The sequence below is a fragment of the Xenopus laevis genome, chromosome 4L, assembly GCF_017654675.1.
Source record: "Xenopus laevis strain J_2021 chromosome 4L, Xenopus_laevis_v10.1, whole genome shotgun sequence".
Classification (NCBI taxonomy): domain Eukaryota; kingdom Metazoa; phylum Chordata; class Amphibia; order Anura; family Pipidae; genus Xenopus; species Xenopus laevis.
Window position 1 is genome coordinate 30,872,055 of NC_054377.1, and position 20,158 is coordinate 30,892,212.

The following is a 20,158-nucleotide window of genomic DNA, read 5'->3' on the forward strand; positions in this document are numbered from 1 at the left end:
CTAATGCAGGGATCCCCAACCTTTTGAACACGTGAGCAAAATTCAAAAGTAAGAGGAGTTGGAGAGCAACACTAGCATGAAAAATGTTCTCGGGGTGCCGAATAAGGGCAGTGATTGGCCATTTGGTAACCCCTATGTGGATTGTCAACCTACATTGAGACTCTGTTTGGCAGTACACCTGGTTTTTATACAACCAAAACTTGCCTCCAAGCCTGGAATTCAAAAATAATCACCTGCTTTGAGACCACTGAGAGCAACATCCAAGGGGTTGGAGAGCAACATGTTGTTGTATGGCCACCTTTGTATAAAGTTGATAGTTGAAAACTTCAGCATCCATAATGTCCAGTGTGTGAGCTATATCCTACACACCTTCAGGTGGTCATCCAGCATACAATGCTCAAATGTACTATTTACAGAAGGATGCACACACAATCATCAGTACACATTTTATTGAACATTTACATGTTTTCAACATTTGTAATTAGCAAATTAAAATCAACAGAAGTCAAATGAGGCCCTGTTAGGAGCTACATACAGCTTATTATGACTAATCTCCAAAATCATACTTGCACAGGATTAGACTTTTTCAACCATTAGAAGTTTTATGACAAACTGCAATTAACCAAACTTTATTTGATTTCAGTGACCCTTCTAAAGATATTTTCATCTCCCTGCAAGTTTTACTGGTTTTCCTCTGAGTGTTAACGGAAAGAAAATCTCTTGGTGTGTGCTTCTGTTATTGAAAAAAATCAGTCATTGTGTGTGAGTACTCGCCAAAGAAGGAAAACTGGATGAATCATTTTGAATGTTGTTACATTACTGCTCATTGTAAACCAACAATCTCCTATCAAACAAAACCATTACACATTGTGTAATTCTTCCATGCCAATAACAATATCATGCATAATGGGAATACCTGTGATACAAATGCCTGAATTCTCTCTCTTTAAGATATGTATTCTATTCCTAAATAAGGTTTTGCTGTAGTGCCAAATAGTGCAAAGTATTTGGCCCTTTGAGAGGAATCTATTAAAAACTGTCCAATCGAATGTTTAAGGAACTCCATGCATAAAAATTAATGACAATATATGCAGCACTATCCAACAGAACTGACTTGTCAACTGTACCATCCATCTGCAAGCAATATAAGTGAACAATACTTAGTCCAACTAGGCACCACTGCAGAAATCGACTGGCTTATGGGTCATTTGTTTGTGTCAGATCAGAAAAGGATTGGTAAAACACTTAAGGTTCTAATACCTACATATAGATGACAAACAGACAAATCATGGTTTAAATAAACTACTGCTGTTTGGAGGGCTGTAAGACAATGTCACTACTCAAATCCCAGGATTGCTTGTTCATATGTTAGCGCTCAGCACTGAGCAATATGTTGGTGCTCTAAAATTACATGTTAACAATAATTGCAATGGCCACATCTTATTAAAATGCCACTGTCACCTGTCTAACCAAATCTGCAGCATGCATCAATTGTGCAGTAACACTGTAATGGTTTAGCGAATGCCGCTCTGGTCCTCACCTACCATATTTTCATATATCAATTATTTGCTCACAGAATGCAAGACAATGTGACTAGACTCTCATTCTGGGAGGTCAACAACTACTTTAAGTTCACAAAATATCAGTTCCCTGCCACCAATTGGCCAGCGAATCTATCCAACCAATCAGAATGTAGAATACATAGGATACAAACAAATTAAACAAAATGTGTGGAGTTGCTGAGCTTCAAAGCATCATCATAAAAAATTACCCCCTTTTTGACATGAGCTCATCCATGCCAGTGAATCATTATATGAACTTTTATATTAGATATATATATATATATATATATATATATATATATATATATATATATATATATATATATATATATATATACACACACATATAATTCTGGTGCACTCAAAACGAAACAGCACCTGCCTGGGTGCTGGTCAATCAATACATAATGCTCCAAGAAACTGCACTCCAAGTCCAAGTGCGGTTTCTTGGAGTATTATATATATATATATATACACATATACATATATATATATATATATATATATATATATATATATATATATATATATATATATATATATATAATGCTCCAGCGCTTTGGCTATAACAGGTTTCTTGTAAATACAATTATAAACCGGGTATATTTTTGGTCTTCTATATTTATCTGTAAATTGGCTTCTGTTTCCATATACACATTGGCTTTCCATATACACATAATGTAATTTCAAATATTGGTATCCTTTAAAGGAAAGCAGTCAAAATGTGATTCCAACTACAGATAAAGACACCAAGATATGTAACAGTAAAATATTACTAAGAGGAAAACCAGTAAAAATATGCATTGGTGTGGCAGTATATGAATACTGTAAAATGTTAGATACTATATAAAAACTGTAAACATGAATAAGACTGTTAACAGATATTAAAAAGTAGTTAATGCCTGCCCCATAGCTTATATTATTTCTGTGCTGGAGACAAATTAAGTTACGTGCAAAAGAACACAAGATGCTGACACAGGAATCATACTGCCCCTGTATTAGACATTCTATACTAGTGTGAATGTAGCAATTAGACACTTCCATTTGAAGGTGAAGCATATACTTTACTACTTAACAAAAGCTTAATCGATTTTGGTTCTGCTGTGGGGGTAGAGGTCTCTTGCAATGTGATATATGTTGTGTTTTTACTGTTTAAGTGGCTGCAACTAATGAACACTATCTTTGAAAATAAACTGATGTCAAATAGCTCTGCCCCTGCATTTTCTGCTTATTATTATATTCTGTACCAGTTGTTCCAGTTACCCGTAAATGTTACTATGTTTACCATGTAAATATATATACAACATATTATGAAGAGTACCAGGCTCTTTCAGTTCATAACGGAAAATCTCTGAATGAGAGTATTCAGATAATTATTTTAGCTATCATCATTTGCACCGTTAAGGATGCAGTACCTAAACTCAACTGCAAAATCAATAAAATGGCCTGTGTCATTTCCAGGTTATTCAGAAACATGTTTGATGGCCTATTAACATTTCAACAGAAAATAAAACTACATCTAGCAGAAAAGTGCATTGTTGTTTCTGTTGTATTGCTTTGAGAAATTCTCTTCCTTCTCATTTCATGTTACCCCCATTAGACTGTGAACTCCCTATCAAAGTTTTGTCTTATTTAGCTGTGGGTAGAGTGGACAATAACTTACCAGGTGGGTGCTAGTGTTCTAATGGTACATAAGTGATGACCCACACCAAAGCAACTGATCAAGATATCAACACATCTGAATACACTGGCTATGATTTGCAGGTATAGATTGTGAATAATCAAATACACTTCTTTCAATCAATTAAGGTAAAAACAAAGAGGAAGATTAGGCTGTATTTCTAAAGCTGTGTAAAATAATTTCCAGTGTAAAAGTTGGTATAAAACACATGCATATTTATAAAGCTCTTACATGTGAATTAATGATATGTATTGTGATTTTGGAAATAATCAAAATAACTAAATGACTTGTTTATAAAGGTGTGCATTTTTTTTTACTCCTAAAATGAGGTCAGTGTTTTATATCACTCTAGACCTGGTATAACTCATTTGGGCAGGAGAAACTTCCTGGCATCAAGGGAAAGTTCTTTTTGTGCTTAAATTTTACAATTGGATACAAGTCAAATAAAATGATTACAGAGCTTTTAAATATGTTCAGTTTTATACAGCATAAAACAACAATTATTGGTTTATTTTTAACACATCTTTATGAATCAGCTTCAGAACCTGTATGGTTACTTTACTCAACGACAGCTGAGCTGCACATTGTGTTCATTCCACATGCTCCAGTGCCACGGTACAGATAGTAATAACCCTAGGAAAAAAAAGAATATTGTTAAAAAGAAGTGTGTGCTGATATGCTCTTCTATTAATCTCAACTAGTTGGCTTGGACTGAGAAAGAGTTGAGAGAGATCTACTCCTTCAGTGTAGCAGAAGTGCAAAAGCTCTAAGGGGATAAAAGTGCAAGAGTACTTCTGTTTGTGGTATAACTGCATCCTGTGCTGGCTATAATGGTGCAAAGTGGATAGCGCACTGTAGGTGGATGCTAGGCAGTCCTGTCATAATGGACCCTTAGGAATGCAGACAGGGCTGTATTCATGGGGCAAATGTAGTTCTCTGTAACCTGTGGCAATTCTGCTACCAACGGGGTCCATATTTCTGCACTCAGCACCTTGCCCTGCATATAATAAATTACCCCATTAATATTTTTCTTGCCATTTCATACCTGCTCACCCCAGTCTGTTCCCCAACTATTCTTTATTGACCAGAAGGGGGTGCCTTTACCTGCAAAGATATACAAAAAGGCACAGTTTAAGGAAAGTGTAATAATTTTATTGACATTAAAAACTGTGTATTAATACTTACGATCTCCATAGCCAACTAATAGTACAGCATGGTCGATCATCCAAGGATTGCACAGAATACGGAAAGGATGAGAAATTCCTTTTCGATAAAACTAAAAGATCAAATCCAGGAATCAGTATTATAAAAAAAACTAAAAGCAGAAAAGGGAATTAATTTACACCAAAAATTGAGGAGCTATACATAATTATCAACGAAAGAAAAAAGTACAGTTATGGGACCTTTTATGCAAAATGCTTGGGGTTTTCCGAATAAGAGATCTTTCTGTAATTTGGATTTTCATACCTTAAGTCTACACAAAAAAAAACCCAAGGCTGGTTTTGCTTCCAATAAGGATTAATTATATTTTGGTTTGGTTTAAGTACAAGGTACTATTTTATTATTACAGAGAAAAAGGAAATCATTTAAGACATTTGGATTAATTGGATAAAATGGAGTCTATGTGAGAAGACATTCCTACAATTCTGAGCTTTCTGGATAATGGGTTTCCAAATAATGAATCTCATACCTGTACTCCCATGCTAATCTGTAGGATAGACCTATATACAGCAAACTATACATTTTCACTATATATATATATATATATATATATATATATATATATATATATATATATATATATATATATATAATACTTCTGGAAGTACCCGCACCTTTTACTCGTCAATCCACTCGTGGGTGCTCGGTCAACTATTGCATATAATCTTCAGAATGGACCCGCACTCCAAACAAGGATAAAGGCCCCAACGAGGGCCGAAACTTTGGATACACGAGTGTTGTTAAAATAAAGAATTGAAATGAAAATGTTTGGAGTGCGGGTCCATTCTGAAGATATTATTACCACAAAACACATATAGCCAACTACAAGATTCCTCTGCACTCAACCCATTATAAATATATTGATAATGGGTTGAGTGCAGAGGAATCTTGTAGTTGGCTATATGTGTTTTGTGGTCACACCCTCATTGCACCCCCGCCTAATGGTTTTAAAAAATTAGTGGTGAGCACAACTTTCCCTTGTTTGTTATATATATATATATATATATATATATATATATATATATATATATATATACAATATCAAACAGGGGGGTTGTGGGAGCACTCTAAAGGCTTTAAAGTATATATATAAGTATAATAAATGCTATTGCATATGTACCCAAATAGGGGTTATTTTGTTACAAAGTTATGATCATAAAATTGATAAGCCACCATACCACGTCAAGGTAAACCCCGAATGGCGGTCCCTAACTTGTTTTATTTTTTATGTGCATTCTAGCATTACCTGTAATCAATGTCCATTGAACGCTGTTTTTTCACTGAGGGCTCGTGGTATGGTGGCTTATCAAGAACTGAGCAGCACTCATTTGTTAAACATAGTTATATCACACATAATATATAAGCACAGTAATATGTAATGAGTAGAGTGCTCTAAAATACACCAAATGGCTGAAAGACTTATGTGGTCACTGTATTTAATTTCTCAAAATCTAGTTTCAAAAGGGATTTTGAAAATCATTGCTAAAGAAATGTCACAAAGTCACTAAGCAGTTGTTTACTGGTTGCAGAAAAATCATTTCTTCATAGACTTCCTTAGCTGGCCACAAATGTGTCAACCCGTGGCCTTTTCTTCCATGTGATGTTACACTGTGGTCAGGACTGGCGGCTTAGCTGTGAAAATTTTACATTTATAACTACTAATTGTTGGCAAGTCACTGCAAGCATAATATTGTGCATCTGTCTCAAATAGTGGCATCTAATATCTGTAGTTAATATTAAGACCCCTGGTGGAGGCTAAAACAAGTCCAAAAAATAAATGTCAGCACCTACGTAGAATGAAAATTCTGTTTTACAACCAGCCCATACATTCTTAATTAACCTAGCTCGAAAACAGAGAGGAAAGGACTGGCAAGGACTACCAAATTCAGTACTGTCAGCTTTTATTATTTGGTGAACTCAGCAGTATGTGTCCATATATGCTTGATGGAATAAAGGTGATTCCATATACTGGAGTCGTAACTCAAGATTGCTTATTTTTTTATAAATCTAGGGCACCAAAAGGTCACATGAATGGTGTCCTCCAGTTGTCCCTAAGAGTTGCTGATCATTCCTTAAAAGGCTGTGAAAAAAGCACAACACTGCTAGCATGATAAGACATTTTCTGCCAGCAATCAAGGTTCCTTTTTCCTAGTTGGTAGAAGGTTAAAGGGATACTGTCATGGGAAAACATGTTTTTTTCCCTCAAACTGAATCAATTAATAGTGCTGCTCCAGCAGAATTCTGCACTGAAATACATTTTTCAAAAGAGCAAACTGATTGTATATTATGTTTTATATTGTATATAATGTTTTATATTTAATTTTAAAATCTGACATGGGGCTAGACATCCTGCCATTTTCCATGAAGCCCCCAGTCATGTGCTCTGAACCTCAGTCGCTCTTTACTGCTGTACTGCAAATTTTAGTGATATCACCCCCCTCCCTTTCCCAACAGCAGCCTCACAACAGAACAATGGGAAGGCAACCAGATAGCAGCTCCCTGACACAAGATAACGGTAAGACCTCTGTTCTCTATTTTGGGACATAACTTTGATGCAGCAAATGAAGTGACAGTCGCAAAGACCTGCACAAGAACTTCTTGCTTATGCACCAGACTGACTGTAGATTATGGAATTACAACCATGAAAATATGACTGGTAGGGTTCTCTAATAATAATAACTCCTCTTATATGTTAGAGGCATCAGGGATTTTACTGATAGAATTTTGAAAAATATTTAAGGTATTGAAATGTTGAAATGTTTAAAGATTTGAGGTAATCAAAACATTCAGTGTCATTATCTTAAGATGGAAATCTATCTGTAAAGAACTACAGTCAAAAAATGAATTCACCTACCTGCATAGCAAAGGCATTGAGAGCTATGGATATTGGTCCATTCTGCGCTAGCCAGGCTGCTATATCTGAAAATTGTTAAAAACAATGAATTAATCCTCAAAAACTAACTATACCGTGTTATTCTCTCCTGTTGAACAGTTTTTTTAATGTTTTTAACATGATCATTTGTCACTGAGATTCCTTTGCCTGAACCCATATCAACCAATGAGTTTGGTTTATTATATTAAAGGCAAAATAATGAAAGCAAATATCTGATTGGCTGCTATTAGGCTACTGAAGCTGGGCACATTTTCCCATACTTTGTAAACAAGCTTCAATATGTTTTCAGACCATTATTCTGCAGATTGGAGCTTGAAAAAGAGTTTATCATATTTCACAAACCTATGATAAACAATTATATTTATTACTCCTGAAACCAATCTGCAGCTGAAGGTAATCTTAGCTGAATTGGTTTTCTAATAATAGAAATGTTTCTTCTGTAGTGCTCTTATCAACTTTGTTCCATCTAAAGCACTAACCACTTTCATCCTTTGGGATCTCCACAGAGCTGTTAATGTAGGCAGATACTTTAGTGGTTGAGAAGTTACAAGTGTTCTTGTGTCCCTGGTAGCTGTACTCTTGTTCAGTCTCTAAGCCTCCTAAAAGAAAAAGAATGAAAATATCAGCACACATGCAAAGCTAATTAAGTCATGGCAAAACATTGGGACATTTTCTCAAACTACATGGTAGAAAGACCTGTGTGGGGCTTATTGGGTAGACCCACACCTCTAGTGTAGACCAGTACCTGCAAAACCACATTGTAAGTCCCTTGGATGTAATACCCAATCAAAGCCCCAACTGCTTGATTTCCATCCTAACCCATCCCACTGGCCACACTAAAACAGGAAGTGACGCCATCATAGACTGGAAATCGAATTACTGTCACCATGAAATGTCATCATTTGAAAGAGAAGGAAGGTAAAACATGTAAAAACTGGTAAAATAGGCTTATACAGTAACCCACAATACCAACAACTTGAAAAATACTGCAGGTAGCCAATGGGTACAAAGGACTCTACTGACAGGCCACCTTTACTTGTACACAGGCGCAGACTCCTGGCAAATGATATTATATCAGAATGGCTACTACAAAATATAGTATTTGGTTAACATTTGTAAACAATTACAGTGTTCTTCCCAGGCTCTTAAGCCCTGATACATCAACCAGCATTTTTTTTTCTCGGCTGCCACTCCCACTTCAATAGTTGTAATAGAGTATTTCTTACAGAGGCCAGTAAGACTGTGCACTCTCAAGATTAGCTGGCTCTCACATTACAAAAAATAAAAATGGCTGGTTGCAGTCATAAAATATAGAATAATTGAACAGCAATGTCCGCACTCAAAATTGGAGCGAGAATAAAAATTGTTGTGCGTCAAAATTATTCGGACGCCCATTGACTTTAATGCATTTGGACAAAATAGTCGTACATATAAAAATTGTTGCACGTCAAAATTATTTTGACGCCCATTGACTTCAAATCGTTTCGCAAATTTTCGCCGTTTCAACAAATTCACCCATCACTATTGGCGACACATTCATTTGATTGAAATGCTAATGTAGTCAGATAACATACAGTATTAAGTGTCACCTACCCAGCTTCTCAATGGCTTCATAAGCACTGGATGGAAGACCTCCTGCACATGCATGATCCACCCCATCACAATCCACCAACTCTGTAAGAATTACAAGCCAATAGCAGAAAGTGAGCCACACTGCATTGGGGAAAGCAACCATGAGAGCTAAAAATGAAACATTGAGCGTATACACCACCAGACCTTGGTCTGTGAAATTTTGTTAAGCAGCTTCTGTCTAAAATACATACTCGTTTTCTTTCTCGGTTGGATATTTATGTTACAAAGAAAGTACAGTTTATATGTTGGTCTTTATATTTTATAAAACTGCACAATTTACAGTTAGTATCTATGATACACCAGTAAAAGAAAACCTGGTAATAATATCATTTAATGTTTGTTGCAAAAAAACATACAATGGGTCAACGACATTTTAAATTTCAGGAAAGCATGTATGGTTACCTTTAGTTTGACATCTGTTGCGGGTAAGTTATTTGAAGGTTTGTTAAGGGATAAACATTCAAAAGTATATTCTGGAGAATGGCATTGTAAGTTGTAATTAGTGATGATTGATGAAGGATAGATCATGTCAAACAGCCTTTTATGATGCAATAAGTAATAACTCAGTCAGTGGGGTTTCAGTAAAATGACTTGGCAATTACAAAAGAAACCTGGCTAAAGATATCAGTTATGAGGAAACGTTGGCCGAGTTGACATGGTGTATGATATCAGTATACTATACAAGGGGCTATTATGACTATGTATAAGTATACTATACAATGGGCCACACAATAAACTCTCTAATGGATTATTCACTGGAAGATCCTTTAAGCAGATGCAAGGGATACCATTCAGATTAGGTGAAAATAGATTTAATTTTAAGATACAAAGAGGGTTTTTTTTACATAGTGGGATCTGTGACGTTTTGTGATTCTCTCCCCGAAGCTATATCTGATAACAGATGCATTCGATAGTTCAAGAGAGGCTTGTATGCCATTAAAACCCCTTTAAAGAAGCTAGGCATGCCCTGTAAGAAAAGTCATATTCAACTAATATTGCTTTTAAAGGAGAAGTAAAGCTACGGAGGCATTTTATTGCCAATGGATTAGCTGCAATAGTGCAAGCTAGAATTCTATATATATTCTGTAGAATGTTTTACCATACCTTAGTAAAAAGCTCTAGAAACTCTCTGTTTGTGTAGGATAGGAGCTGCAGTATTAACGTGGTGTGACATCACTTCCTGCCTGGGTCTCTCCCTGCTCTGGGCTCAGATTACAGCAGAGAAGGGTGGGGGGGGGGAAGAGGAGAAACCGAGCATGCTCTTGCCCAGGGCAATGAGGTTTAAGATGAAGGCAGGAAGTCTGATACAGAAGCCCATGTGTACACAATAGAAGGAAAGAAATGCAGTGTTTCTTTTGACAGGAGACTCAGAACAGCACTACTTTGGGGGTTTACTGGTATATTTAGATGGACCTTTCTGATAAGGCTTACTTAGTTTTAACCTTTCCTTCTCCTTTAATAAGGAAAATAAAATTATAATGGCCATGAGCAATGAAAAGGAGATTAAACTAGTGAATGTGTTTCTGTTATATGCAAAAAAAAGGTTTACCTTGCTCAGAGAGAGAAACCAGAGATCCTTTTTTCAGAAACCACTGTCCTTCAATATTACCAATTACTGAAAATGCCCAGCATGATCCACACATCCCCTAAATAGGACAGAAAAAGTATTAAATGTTTTTTAAAGGGTAAAAAAATTACTTTCACTAGGTTCCCTACTATAAATGATGGTCTCTTAAACACCAACCTGGTTCTTAACCTCTGTGACGGCCCCATGGTCTCTCCAGTCCCATTGATCAGGTGCAGACACAATTGGTAATATAGCTTTCTTCATTTGGCGAGGGGGGATGCTGGAAAGTAAAGGATTCAGATACAGACTTCTGAACTCATCCTCTGAAAAAAATAATTAAAACAAGAGTTGTCCATTTGCATGTATACATTAAGGGACAGATTTACTAAGGGTCGAAGTGAAGTTTCGAATTTAAAAACTTTGAATTTCAAACTATCTTTTGGGTACTTCATCCATCGAATAGGCCTGACTTCGACTCGAAGTGAAAATAATTTGACTATTCGACCATTCGATAATCGCAGTACTGTCTCTTTAAAAAACTTCTAGTTTGACACTTCTCCACCTTAAACCTGCCAAATTGCTATATTAGCCTATGGGGACCTCCTAGAACATATAGCCAACATTTGGCTAAGTTTTTAGAAGTCAAAGTAAAATCGTACGATCGTACAATTAAATCGTTCAAATCATTCGAATAGAAGTTCGATCGTAGTAGGATAATAGTACGATCATACAATGTTAAAAATACTTCGACTTTGAATATTCGATGGTCGAATTTAGACTTTTTTTGCACTTCGAAATTAGACCCTTGATAAATCTCAAGTGCACAGGGCCTATATTCTGAAAAGAAGTGCATTAAGTACAAAAAACATAGGGTGTATATTCTTGACTTCTGGCCTATTCATTTGGCAACAGCAGGTTATTCATTAATTCATCTGTACTTCAAGTGCCCTATATAACTAGTATCATGAAAACTCACAAGGGGATCCTGGGATGTAGTTCCGCACATTGTACCGTACCTTCAAGTAGACCCCTTTTCTAAAAATTGCTGTTTCTGCAATGCCTAAAATTAGTTCAGTGTGTTGAAGAAGCTGATGCATATGCATATGCATATTTTGGGTTCTCTGTGTGCCAAATAGATTAGGTAATTATAAAGCATATTGATTGAACTATTCAGTTTGCTAGGTCAGAACATAGCCTGACTTGCAAAATATGGTCTGGTGTATTTTGCATAGTTTGGGGTCTTTACATGCCACATAGTTTAGGTAATCATAAATCATATGATTAAAATGGTGGCTAACATTTAAGTTAACTTTTAGTATGTTATAGAATGACTTATTCTAAGCAACTTTTCAATTGGTCTTCATTTTTTCTTTTTTTATATATTTGTATCAGAATATCACTCTCTACATCATACTAAAGGGTAATATAAAGGTGAATAATCCCTTTAAACTATTCAATTTGCTACACAAGAACACAGTCTGACTTGCAAAATATGGTCTGGTGTATTTGGAGTATTTCACACCAGACATCACCAAGTCATCTAATATGTATCTTTTTCACAAATAAATTTAAATACTTGTTTAGTAGGCATGAAGTCACTTACCAGTGAGGTCACTGAATTTAGTGACACCATACTCTGCAGTTCCCTGATCCATCTCCTGAATCATCTGAGCCTTCTTCATATTCTGGGAAAAGATCTTTAAACGCCTTGCTGCCTCTGGTATTATAAATTGAGAAATATTGGCATATAATCATTTATATAACTGTTATGTGGCTTAGAAAGTTTCAACTATTCAATAGAAGATAACATTATAAATATATATTAAGGGTTGCCACTTGTCCAGTTTTGAGCCTTTATATCAATGCCCCCCACGTCATGCCGACCTTATGTCATCTGACTCCTGAAGCCTATACATACAATGTGGAATACACAGTTTAAAATAATAACATTCAAGTTATTTAGTAAAATAGCAAAATGTTTCCGCTTGTCTAATAGCCCATATCTATCTACAAAAGTAAGATTAATAAATGGTGGCAATTATTTTTTGGACTGGAGGAAAATGGTCTGTAATTACACACCAACCAGATGATATTCATATACAATAAGGCTTATTGTGAAGAAAATGTGTCAAAACCCATCATGAAGACCAAATTGTGCAGAGAATGCATTTTCATTCTAGAACCAAATTGCCTCACCTTCTTGATCACTGTATTTTTTATTATAGGTTGTCACAAAATCCTTAAAAAGTGTCAATGTTTTTAACATTTCATCCTAGAAAAGAGATTGTTATGTCACTACACAAAAAGTCAAAATAGCCTAACTAATTTAAAGCTCAACGAGACAACAGACTTAATGGAGAATGAACCTCCACCACAACCTTGCCTGAACAGTTCCCTTTCTCCACCCACACTTTATAAAAGGGCCTACCAAAAGAGTAGTTCATTGGGGTTGGTGGCTGCCATGTTTGACCTCCCTGATCCCAATCAGGAGAATGCTCCCTAGAAGCTAAGACCAGGTCAGCTTTATACATATAAATATTTATGGAACAATATATGACCTGTAAATTGGTAGAGGTAGAGGTAACCTAAAAGTACAAAATATATGCGTGGGAGTTTAGGTGAACAACCCCTTTAATAAAAAACTAGGGCTGTAGTATTGGAATATACCGCATACCTCTGATTCTGACGATGGTACATTATGCTTCTGAGATGTTTCTGTATCAGTTAATTCCATTATGAAACCTAGGATAAAAACAATTACATATGCAAAAGCACTATTTTATCTATCAATAACATAAATAAAGCAGATCTTATGCATACTTAAAACATGGCAAAGGGAATGGATGTGTATGATAAAATGACATATATGGATTATACCCATATAATACAACAGAGCAACGAATAGCCTGTAAATTGTATCCTTATAAATGGTGCTTAGGGATGTCATTATATTCAGTAATGTAATTTTGTTCACACGACTCACAGAAACTTGTATATTATAATAAATTATGTACCCCCTGCTGTAAAATATGAGGAAATTAGAAGTCACCTTAGAGTCGCCTGTATAAAAGCACTTGGTACATTATTCACTACATAAATTTGATGGTATGAAATGAGTCCTGGAAAAGCTGCTGGTCTCTTCCCACTTGCAAGGAGAAGTGCTACAATCAGCATTTTGATCATTATTATCCTCAAACCTCCCAAGCCTGTCTGCTATAGTTTAACTAATGTGTGTATTGTGAAATGCATGGTTTAAGATGGTATAATATATACTTACTTTCCTGGGAACACATCTGATGTAGGATTTTTGTCTCGTTGATCCAAGGGACAGTTAATATAGAAAAAGTGCACTTTACTCCCTGGGGAAGTAGAAAACACAGTTTAGAGCTAAAATAATACAAAACCGCATAAAACATTGATCACTGTAAGACTAGCAAGAAAGGGTATTTCATTAACTTAAATTTTATCTTATTCAGACATTTTTAATATATCCATTGTCCATGAAATAAGTCATACCATCTCATGCCCCATTTCATAAGATCAGAAAAGCAAGACCTTCAAACATTCTGAAACAGCACATAGAATTTCCTGTGCATTGTCTTACAGTAATTCAATTATTACAAAAGCTTATGTGTGCACATGCTTGGGGTTTGAGGTTTTTTCAGATAAGGTATTTCCATAATTTGTGGACCACATTTGCCTATTAACCCTAAATTAGCCATAAACATTGCTCATAAATTTAATTTGCGGTTACCTGTGGTACATAATAACCCCTTTTGTGCCCTCCGTGGAAGTTTACACATAATAATTGACAAATTCAATTTTGAACAATGTTGTTTTTCCAAGACATAAACAATACTGAACTGGAGCACCCTCTTCTGATGATCTAAGAACAAGTCTATGGAAAAAAGAACCAATATATAGCATAGTATACTTAGCATAGAATCACCAACAGATACATTCAAAACAATAAATAAGAGGTCTTTGTATAAACAAAGAAGGAATATGCTTTCTTATAGCAATCCTGTTTAACAACACAATCATTTTCACACCATTGTACATTTACAAAATCCCCACAGATCAACTGGTTTATATTCAAAGCCAATCCAAAACTTACATTTAAAAATTTGAGCCAATAAAAACCACATAACAAAACTGATTTAATTTGTCAGTGTGCTGCAGTCTTTTGGACTTTGCATATGATTTTCCTGACCCGTGGCAGGTTGGGCAACTTACTGCTAAGCACCTGATCCCAAGGGATAATACACAGAGGTTAAGCACTTCACTATATTCAAAGCCAAAAAACAACCACTAATCTCAGAATCTGGAGTGACTCGATAGATATAAGACCTTAGGTACCCTGAGTGTTGGCTCTGGTTCTCTCTAACTGCATTTTGCAAGCAGGCAAAGAGAAGTAGATCCGCTCTCTTTCGCAGTTCCTTGTATCTGCACTCAGAAGTAGAGCTACTGCCTGAGATCTGCTACGCAGAGAGTATCGAAGTTTGCCCAAAAAGACCTGCTTCTCATTTTTTGGGCTGATCTCCGCTCTGCACACCTGCTCTCAGGAGTACAGTGTTAGTGCAGATAAACTGAGTTGTGAAAGAGAGTGGATCCATATCTTTTCATCAGCCTACAATCGTAGATTTGCCCAAACAATGAGAAGCCTGGGCTACAAGGAGTTTATATGTTCTCCCAATGTCCACGTGGGTTTCCTCCTCCTTTCCAAAAACATGCAGGCATGTTAACAGGCTCCTGAAAATACTGACCTGTGATAGGGACGTTAGCACCACTGGGGCTGTGAATGATGTTTAATCTTTGTAAAACGATGTGTAAAGCTGGCCATAGACTAAAAGATCTGCTCGTTTGGCAACATCGTCAAACGAGCGGATCTTTCCCCGATATGCCACTAACGGCATGGCTATATCGGGGGTAATTCGAACGTTCGGCCGAACGATCGAATTATGATACGTCAAGGGGCTTCGACGGGTCGGTCAGTTAAAAATCAAACCTTCCCAATCGATATCGTGGCCAGATATCGATCGGTAAGACCCGTCGGAAGCCCCCATACACTGGCAGATAAGCTGTCAAATTGGTCCAAACGACCGATATTGGCAGCTTTATCTGCCCGTGTATGGCCACCTTTCGGCTAAAGCCACATGGTGGCTGATAAGCCCCAAAGCTGACATTGGATTTCATCTTTGCCTGTATCCAGAACCACTGCGTTGGCCCGGGTGCAGGCACACACAGTGAATTTCAGTGAGAAAATGCTAGTATTTCAAGACCAAAATCCACCGCCTGTGCCTGCACATGGGCATGGGTTGGTGCAATATTTCCAGGTGCAGGCAAAGAAAGCTAATGTCAAGGTTGGAGCTGATTCTTTGCATACTCTTTTTACAGGCCGAGATCAGTCACCATGTGACATTGCCCTAAATGTGTTGACACCATATATATAACAGATGATAATCAATCAGGGTCCCAATGGGTGTCTCTTCTTCAGCAGCTGCTGGGTCAGTTCTAGAACTACACTACTGGATAAAGAAGTGTCATTGGTCGGCAATATGAGCAGATAATGCCTTTCCATGAGTTTTCTGGATATCAGGTTTTCAGATCCTTTACATCTCTGGTTCTGACTTTTGACACAATGTAGCAGAAATTAGTTCTCATACAGGTCTCTTTATCCGCTGGCTTCTGCTATATTGTTTGAGAAGTCCGAGAATATAAATTGCCAGACAGGCGGTGCTTTTTATACCAAATGCATTTAAAAATGACTTTAAAGCCATGACATATTTAATGTATATATATTTGGCAGTTGCTTAAAATAACATTTTCTTTCATTAGGCAATGTCAGTTTACGGGTTGAGGATCTCGTCAACACAATTACCCTAGCAGCAAAACAACAGTTATGCTGAGTCATACGGAGTGTGTTTTCCATACAAATACACCACAATCTCCTCCACGAATCATCTGCCTGTCGCATGACTCTCACAATGTCTGACTCTGCTTTTCCAGTGTGACTGGTATTGTGATGATTCCCAAGTGCAAGTCCAACAATAACAGTGTGCTGATTTCTAGCTGACTATAAACAATGGCTTTGTTGATACTTTTAGGCACCCCAGGTCTTACTTACCATCAAGGGAGCGAAAAAATTTCGCAGACAGCTATCCAGAAGAGAATCGTGTCCCTTTTTACATTGGGTGCGTCCTAATATAAGAGTCAGGTCATAGTTTGTTCCGGACACGATCTGTAAAAGAGGCAAACAGAAGTCAAATATTGGGGTACAGTAAATAAATATACTAAAATTCTGCCTTCCACTTGTGATTACTTAGAGACATTCAATAATAAAAAGAAACATTAGCATGTAACAGAAAGATACAGCAAATCAACTTTCTTCTAATACAAAAATAAAAAACGAGGTCACCTTTTTCTTGACTTGGGTAACCCTGATTTGACGGTAAATCTCTTCGCCATTGTTTACCCTGTTGAACTCCCTCACAGCCACATCAGCCACTTGTTTCACCTCTGGCGCATCGGAAGGAATATCTATCCAGCGGCCCGGGGGATGCCCAAAAACTAAAAGCAAATAGGTGAGCAGAAAGCATAAGCTCACTCTGTAACAAGCCATAGTGATTATGTAAACATCGGACACAAGAACGGACTGTCACTTGCAGCAGGAGCTCGTGACATCACGAGCACGTGATTAGAGGTGGGCGGGAGGACTTGCACCTATGGGAGTGCTTAGCTCTACTAGGGCCTGCTGACGCCGCAGTAAAAGAGATATTTGACAGTAGATGTTTGGTGGATGTTGTTAAAACGCTAAAAAGGCAGTGTACTAAACAAATAAAGAATGTACGCTTATGTTTCTATTAAACTACAGTAACTACCATTAGTATTATTGGCAAACTAATTTGCCCTTTCGTAACATGGCAGCTATGCGTTCCACTAATTTGCCCTTTCGTAACATGGCCGCTATGCGTTCCACGTTCCACTAATTTGCCCTTTCGTAACTTGGCAGCTATGCGTTCCACGTATCCCCGCCCACCGCAGGTTTTTTTTTTAAGGTAGGGAAAGTGATTGGCGTTTCTTCTATGGAGGGGGTGTGTCTCCATAGACAGGGATGTGAGGAGTGAGCTGCAGGAGTCTGAGGTAAGGAGGCATAAGTAACGCGTTGTGAGTTCCTGTACCGCTGGTGCTGCATCAGTGCGGTAGGTTGTTGCAAGTTCCGGGTTTTGTGTTGGGAAGTATATAGACGCCGGGTTACCTTGGGGGAGGTGGGAGCCAAGCTTGCCGCGTGTCAATGTTCACTGCTGTTTGCAGACCGGCGTATTAAGTAACGCGTGCATTTTGCACTTTGGGTATATACCGTATATATATATATATATATATATATATATATATATATATATATATATATATATATATATATATATATATATATATATATATATATATGTGTGTTGCACCCATTCAGGGACAGCGCATGTTTGCTTCTACTGTCATTGTGTATAAGAAATGCCTTATGTCTGTAAAGTAGCCTCGGGGAGCTAGGAGCAGCTAAAGGTGTGCTTGGAAGGCTGCCAATATGGGTAATTGCCTCGGGGCCCGCAGTTTCTGCTGGTTTATCAAATTAAGAAGTTCTCTGTGATGATCCAGTGCCATGCAGTAGTGGCTGCTCGGCATGGACTCGCCAATATTAAGGGAAGCTATTGGATGGTAATGATTCCGTTGTGTGCAGTTTGCATCTTCAAGCATTGGCTAAACTTCAGCTCCCCTCGTCCACTCACAGTTGATGGCTCTTAGGGCATGCTGGGAGTCGTGGATCAACGACTGCAGAAGGCTTGCAGAATAGATATCATTGACTTATGAAGCACAGGGCCTGCAGTATTGAGAAGACACATAGCACCCTAAAATGCACCCACAGTGCAAACTGCAGCTTTTTCCTCTGGTGTTTCTTTTACTGTTTTGTTTCATTGATTGAATTGTTCACTTTCCAAACACATTTTTTCAGTTCAATTGTTTTCAGATTGTTCACCAGAAATAAAGACAATTGCTTTCCATTGTCTATTTTTTCAAAAGCTAAGTTTAATGTCCATATCTCTGGTGTTTCAATCTGGCAGCTCAGTAATTCAGGGGCAGACTCTAAACGGTTACAATTTCACAACATTTGGTTGATACTTTTCTCAGCAGCATCTCTGGAATATTGGCAACTATTGTATCAAATATAACAGCTGTCTTTAAAGGGAAAGTAAACATAATTTCAAGCAACTTTGCAATATACATCAATTAAAAAATATGCAGACTTTTCATGGATTTTAATGGTTTCTGACAGTTCCCTAAGCCTAGCCCCCTGCTCTCCTGCTGATCTTTCTGACTACTTTGCTGAGCTGGCTGACTACTGTTACTTTGTATCAACAGCCAGCTGTCCTCAGCCTGCATCCTCCAAACCCCACAATTCCCTGCACTTGTGATTTCAATAAGGAAAGGAACATCACAGTGCAATGCATTGTGGGTTATGTAGTTCGTTCATGCTGTCTGTAAGCTGTGGAGAAGTTGTTACAATTTGTAACATCAGTTTTAGTCCCTCTTTCCCTTCCAGGATTTCAAATGATGCAGAAAGAGAAGAACTGTTAAACAGCTGGATTTCAGCAGAGAAAATTGAATTTATTCATACTTTTTGAAGAAATGGGTAGCTGTGATGGGTATATTGGGGTTTCTGGGTTATGTGAGCCTCTTTATCAATTTTGGTTTGGAAGCCAGAGTTCCCCTTTAATTAAGCCCAGGGATTCTGCTCAGCAGGGACAAAAATGAGCAATGTATCAACTAAATGTATTACTTTAGAACAGTTTACAGAGTCGTCGACTCCCCCTCCCAGAGCTGCTTCAGAAGATTAAAAATGAAACTTGACACACCCAGTGTGTGTAACTACCATACAGCAAGCCCCAAGGTTCATGGAAGGAGCACAGTTTGTGGGGTCTGTTGTATTGTAGTTCCCGACCCCAGCCAAACTCTTCAAACTTTCTGCCCATTTGCTGCGTGGAGTTGGAGACTAGCTGTACTGAAGATTTTTAGAAGGGATTTTTATATTTTATGGGTTCAACTTTTTAGGGTTTTAACCATACATACAAAGCACCAATCACATCAAAAGTGTTTGCCCCAGCAGAGATGTGTCTAACAAAGTACACTTAAAGGGGTTGTTCACCTTCCAAACACTTTTTTTTTCCCCAGTTGTTTTGTGATTGTTCACCAGAAATAGACTTTTTTTCAATTGCTTTCCAATTTTTTTTCCAAAATGTAAGCGTAAAGTTTAATGTTTCTGGTGTTTGTCTGGCAGCTCAGTGATCCAGGTGCAGATTCTGAACTGTTGCAATTTGCTACATTTAGTGGCTACATTAGTTGCTACTTTTATCAGCAGTATCTTTGTAAAATTAGCAACAAGTGTATCAATTCTAACAGCTGCCTTTAATGGAACTTAGGGATTCTACTCAGCAGGGGGACAAAGCTAAGAAATGTATCAACTAAATGTATCAATTTAGAACAGTTTGCCATCAGACCCCCCCCCCCGAGCAGCTTCAGAAAGACACAAGAAAAATGGTCACAAATAGAAA

General features: G+C 37.3%; 1 protein-coding gene across 1 annotated transcript; it reads right to left on the minus strand.

Moving 5' to 3' along the window:
- Positions 1-434: 434 nt before the first annotated feature.
- On the minus strand, positions 435-17,249 carry ctsf.L (cathepsin F L homeolog). The gene is made up of 14 exons (XM_018257718.2): positions 16,975-17,249; positions 16,684-16,797; positions 13,834-13,915; positions 13,231-13,298; positions 12,753-12,828; positions 12,160-12,273; positions 10,734-10,879; positions 10,539-10,635; positions 8,951-9,031; positions 7,837-7,956; positions 7,319-7,383; positions 4,429-4,519; positions 4,289-4,347; positions 435-3,876 (listed from the first exon to the last, which is right to left on the minus strand). Exons 1-14 carry the CDS (start codon positions 17,176-17,178, stop codon positions 3,802-3,804), a joined length of 1,392 nt encoding a protein of 463 aa, XP_018113207.1. The 5' UTR covers positions 17,179-17,249; the 3' UTR covers positions 435-3,801.
- Positions 17,250-20,158: the final 2,909 nt, after the last annotated feature.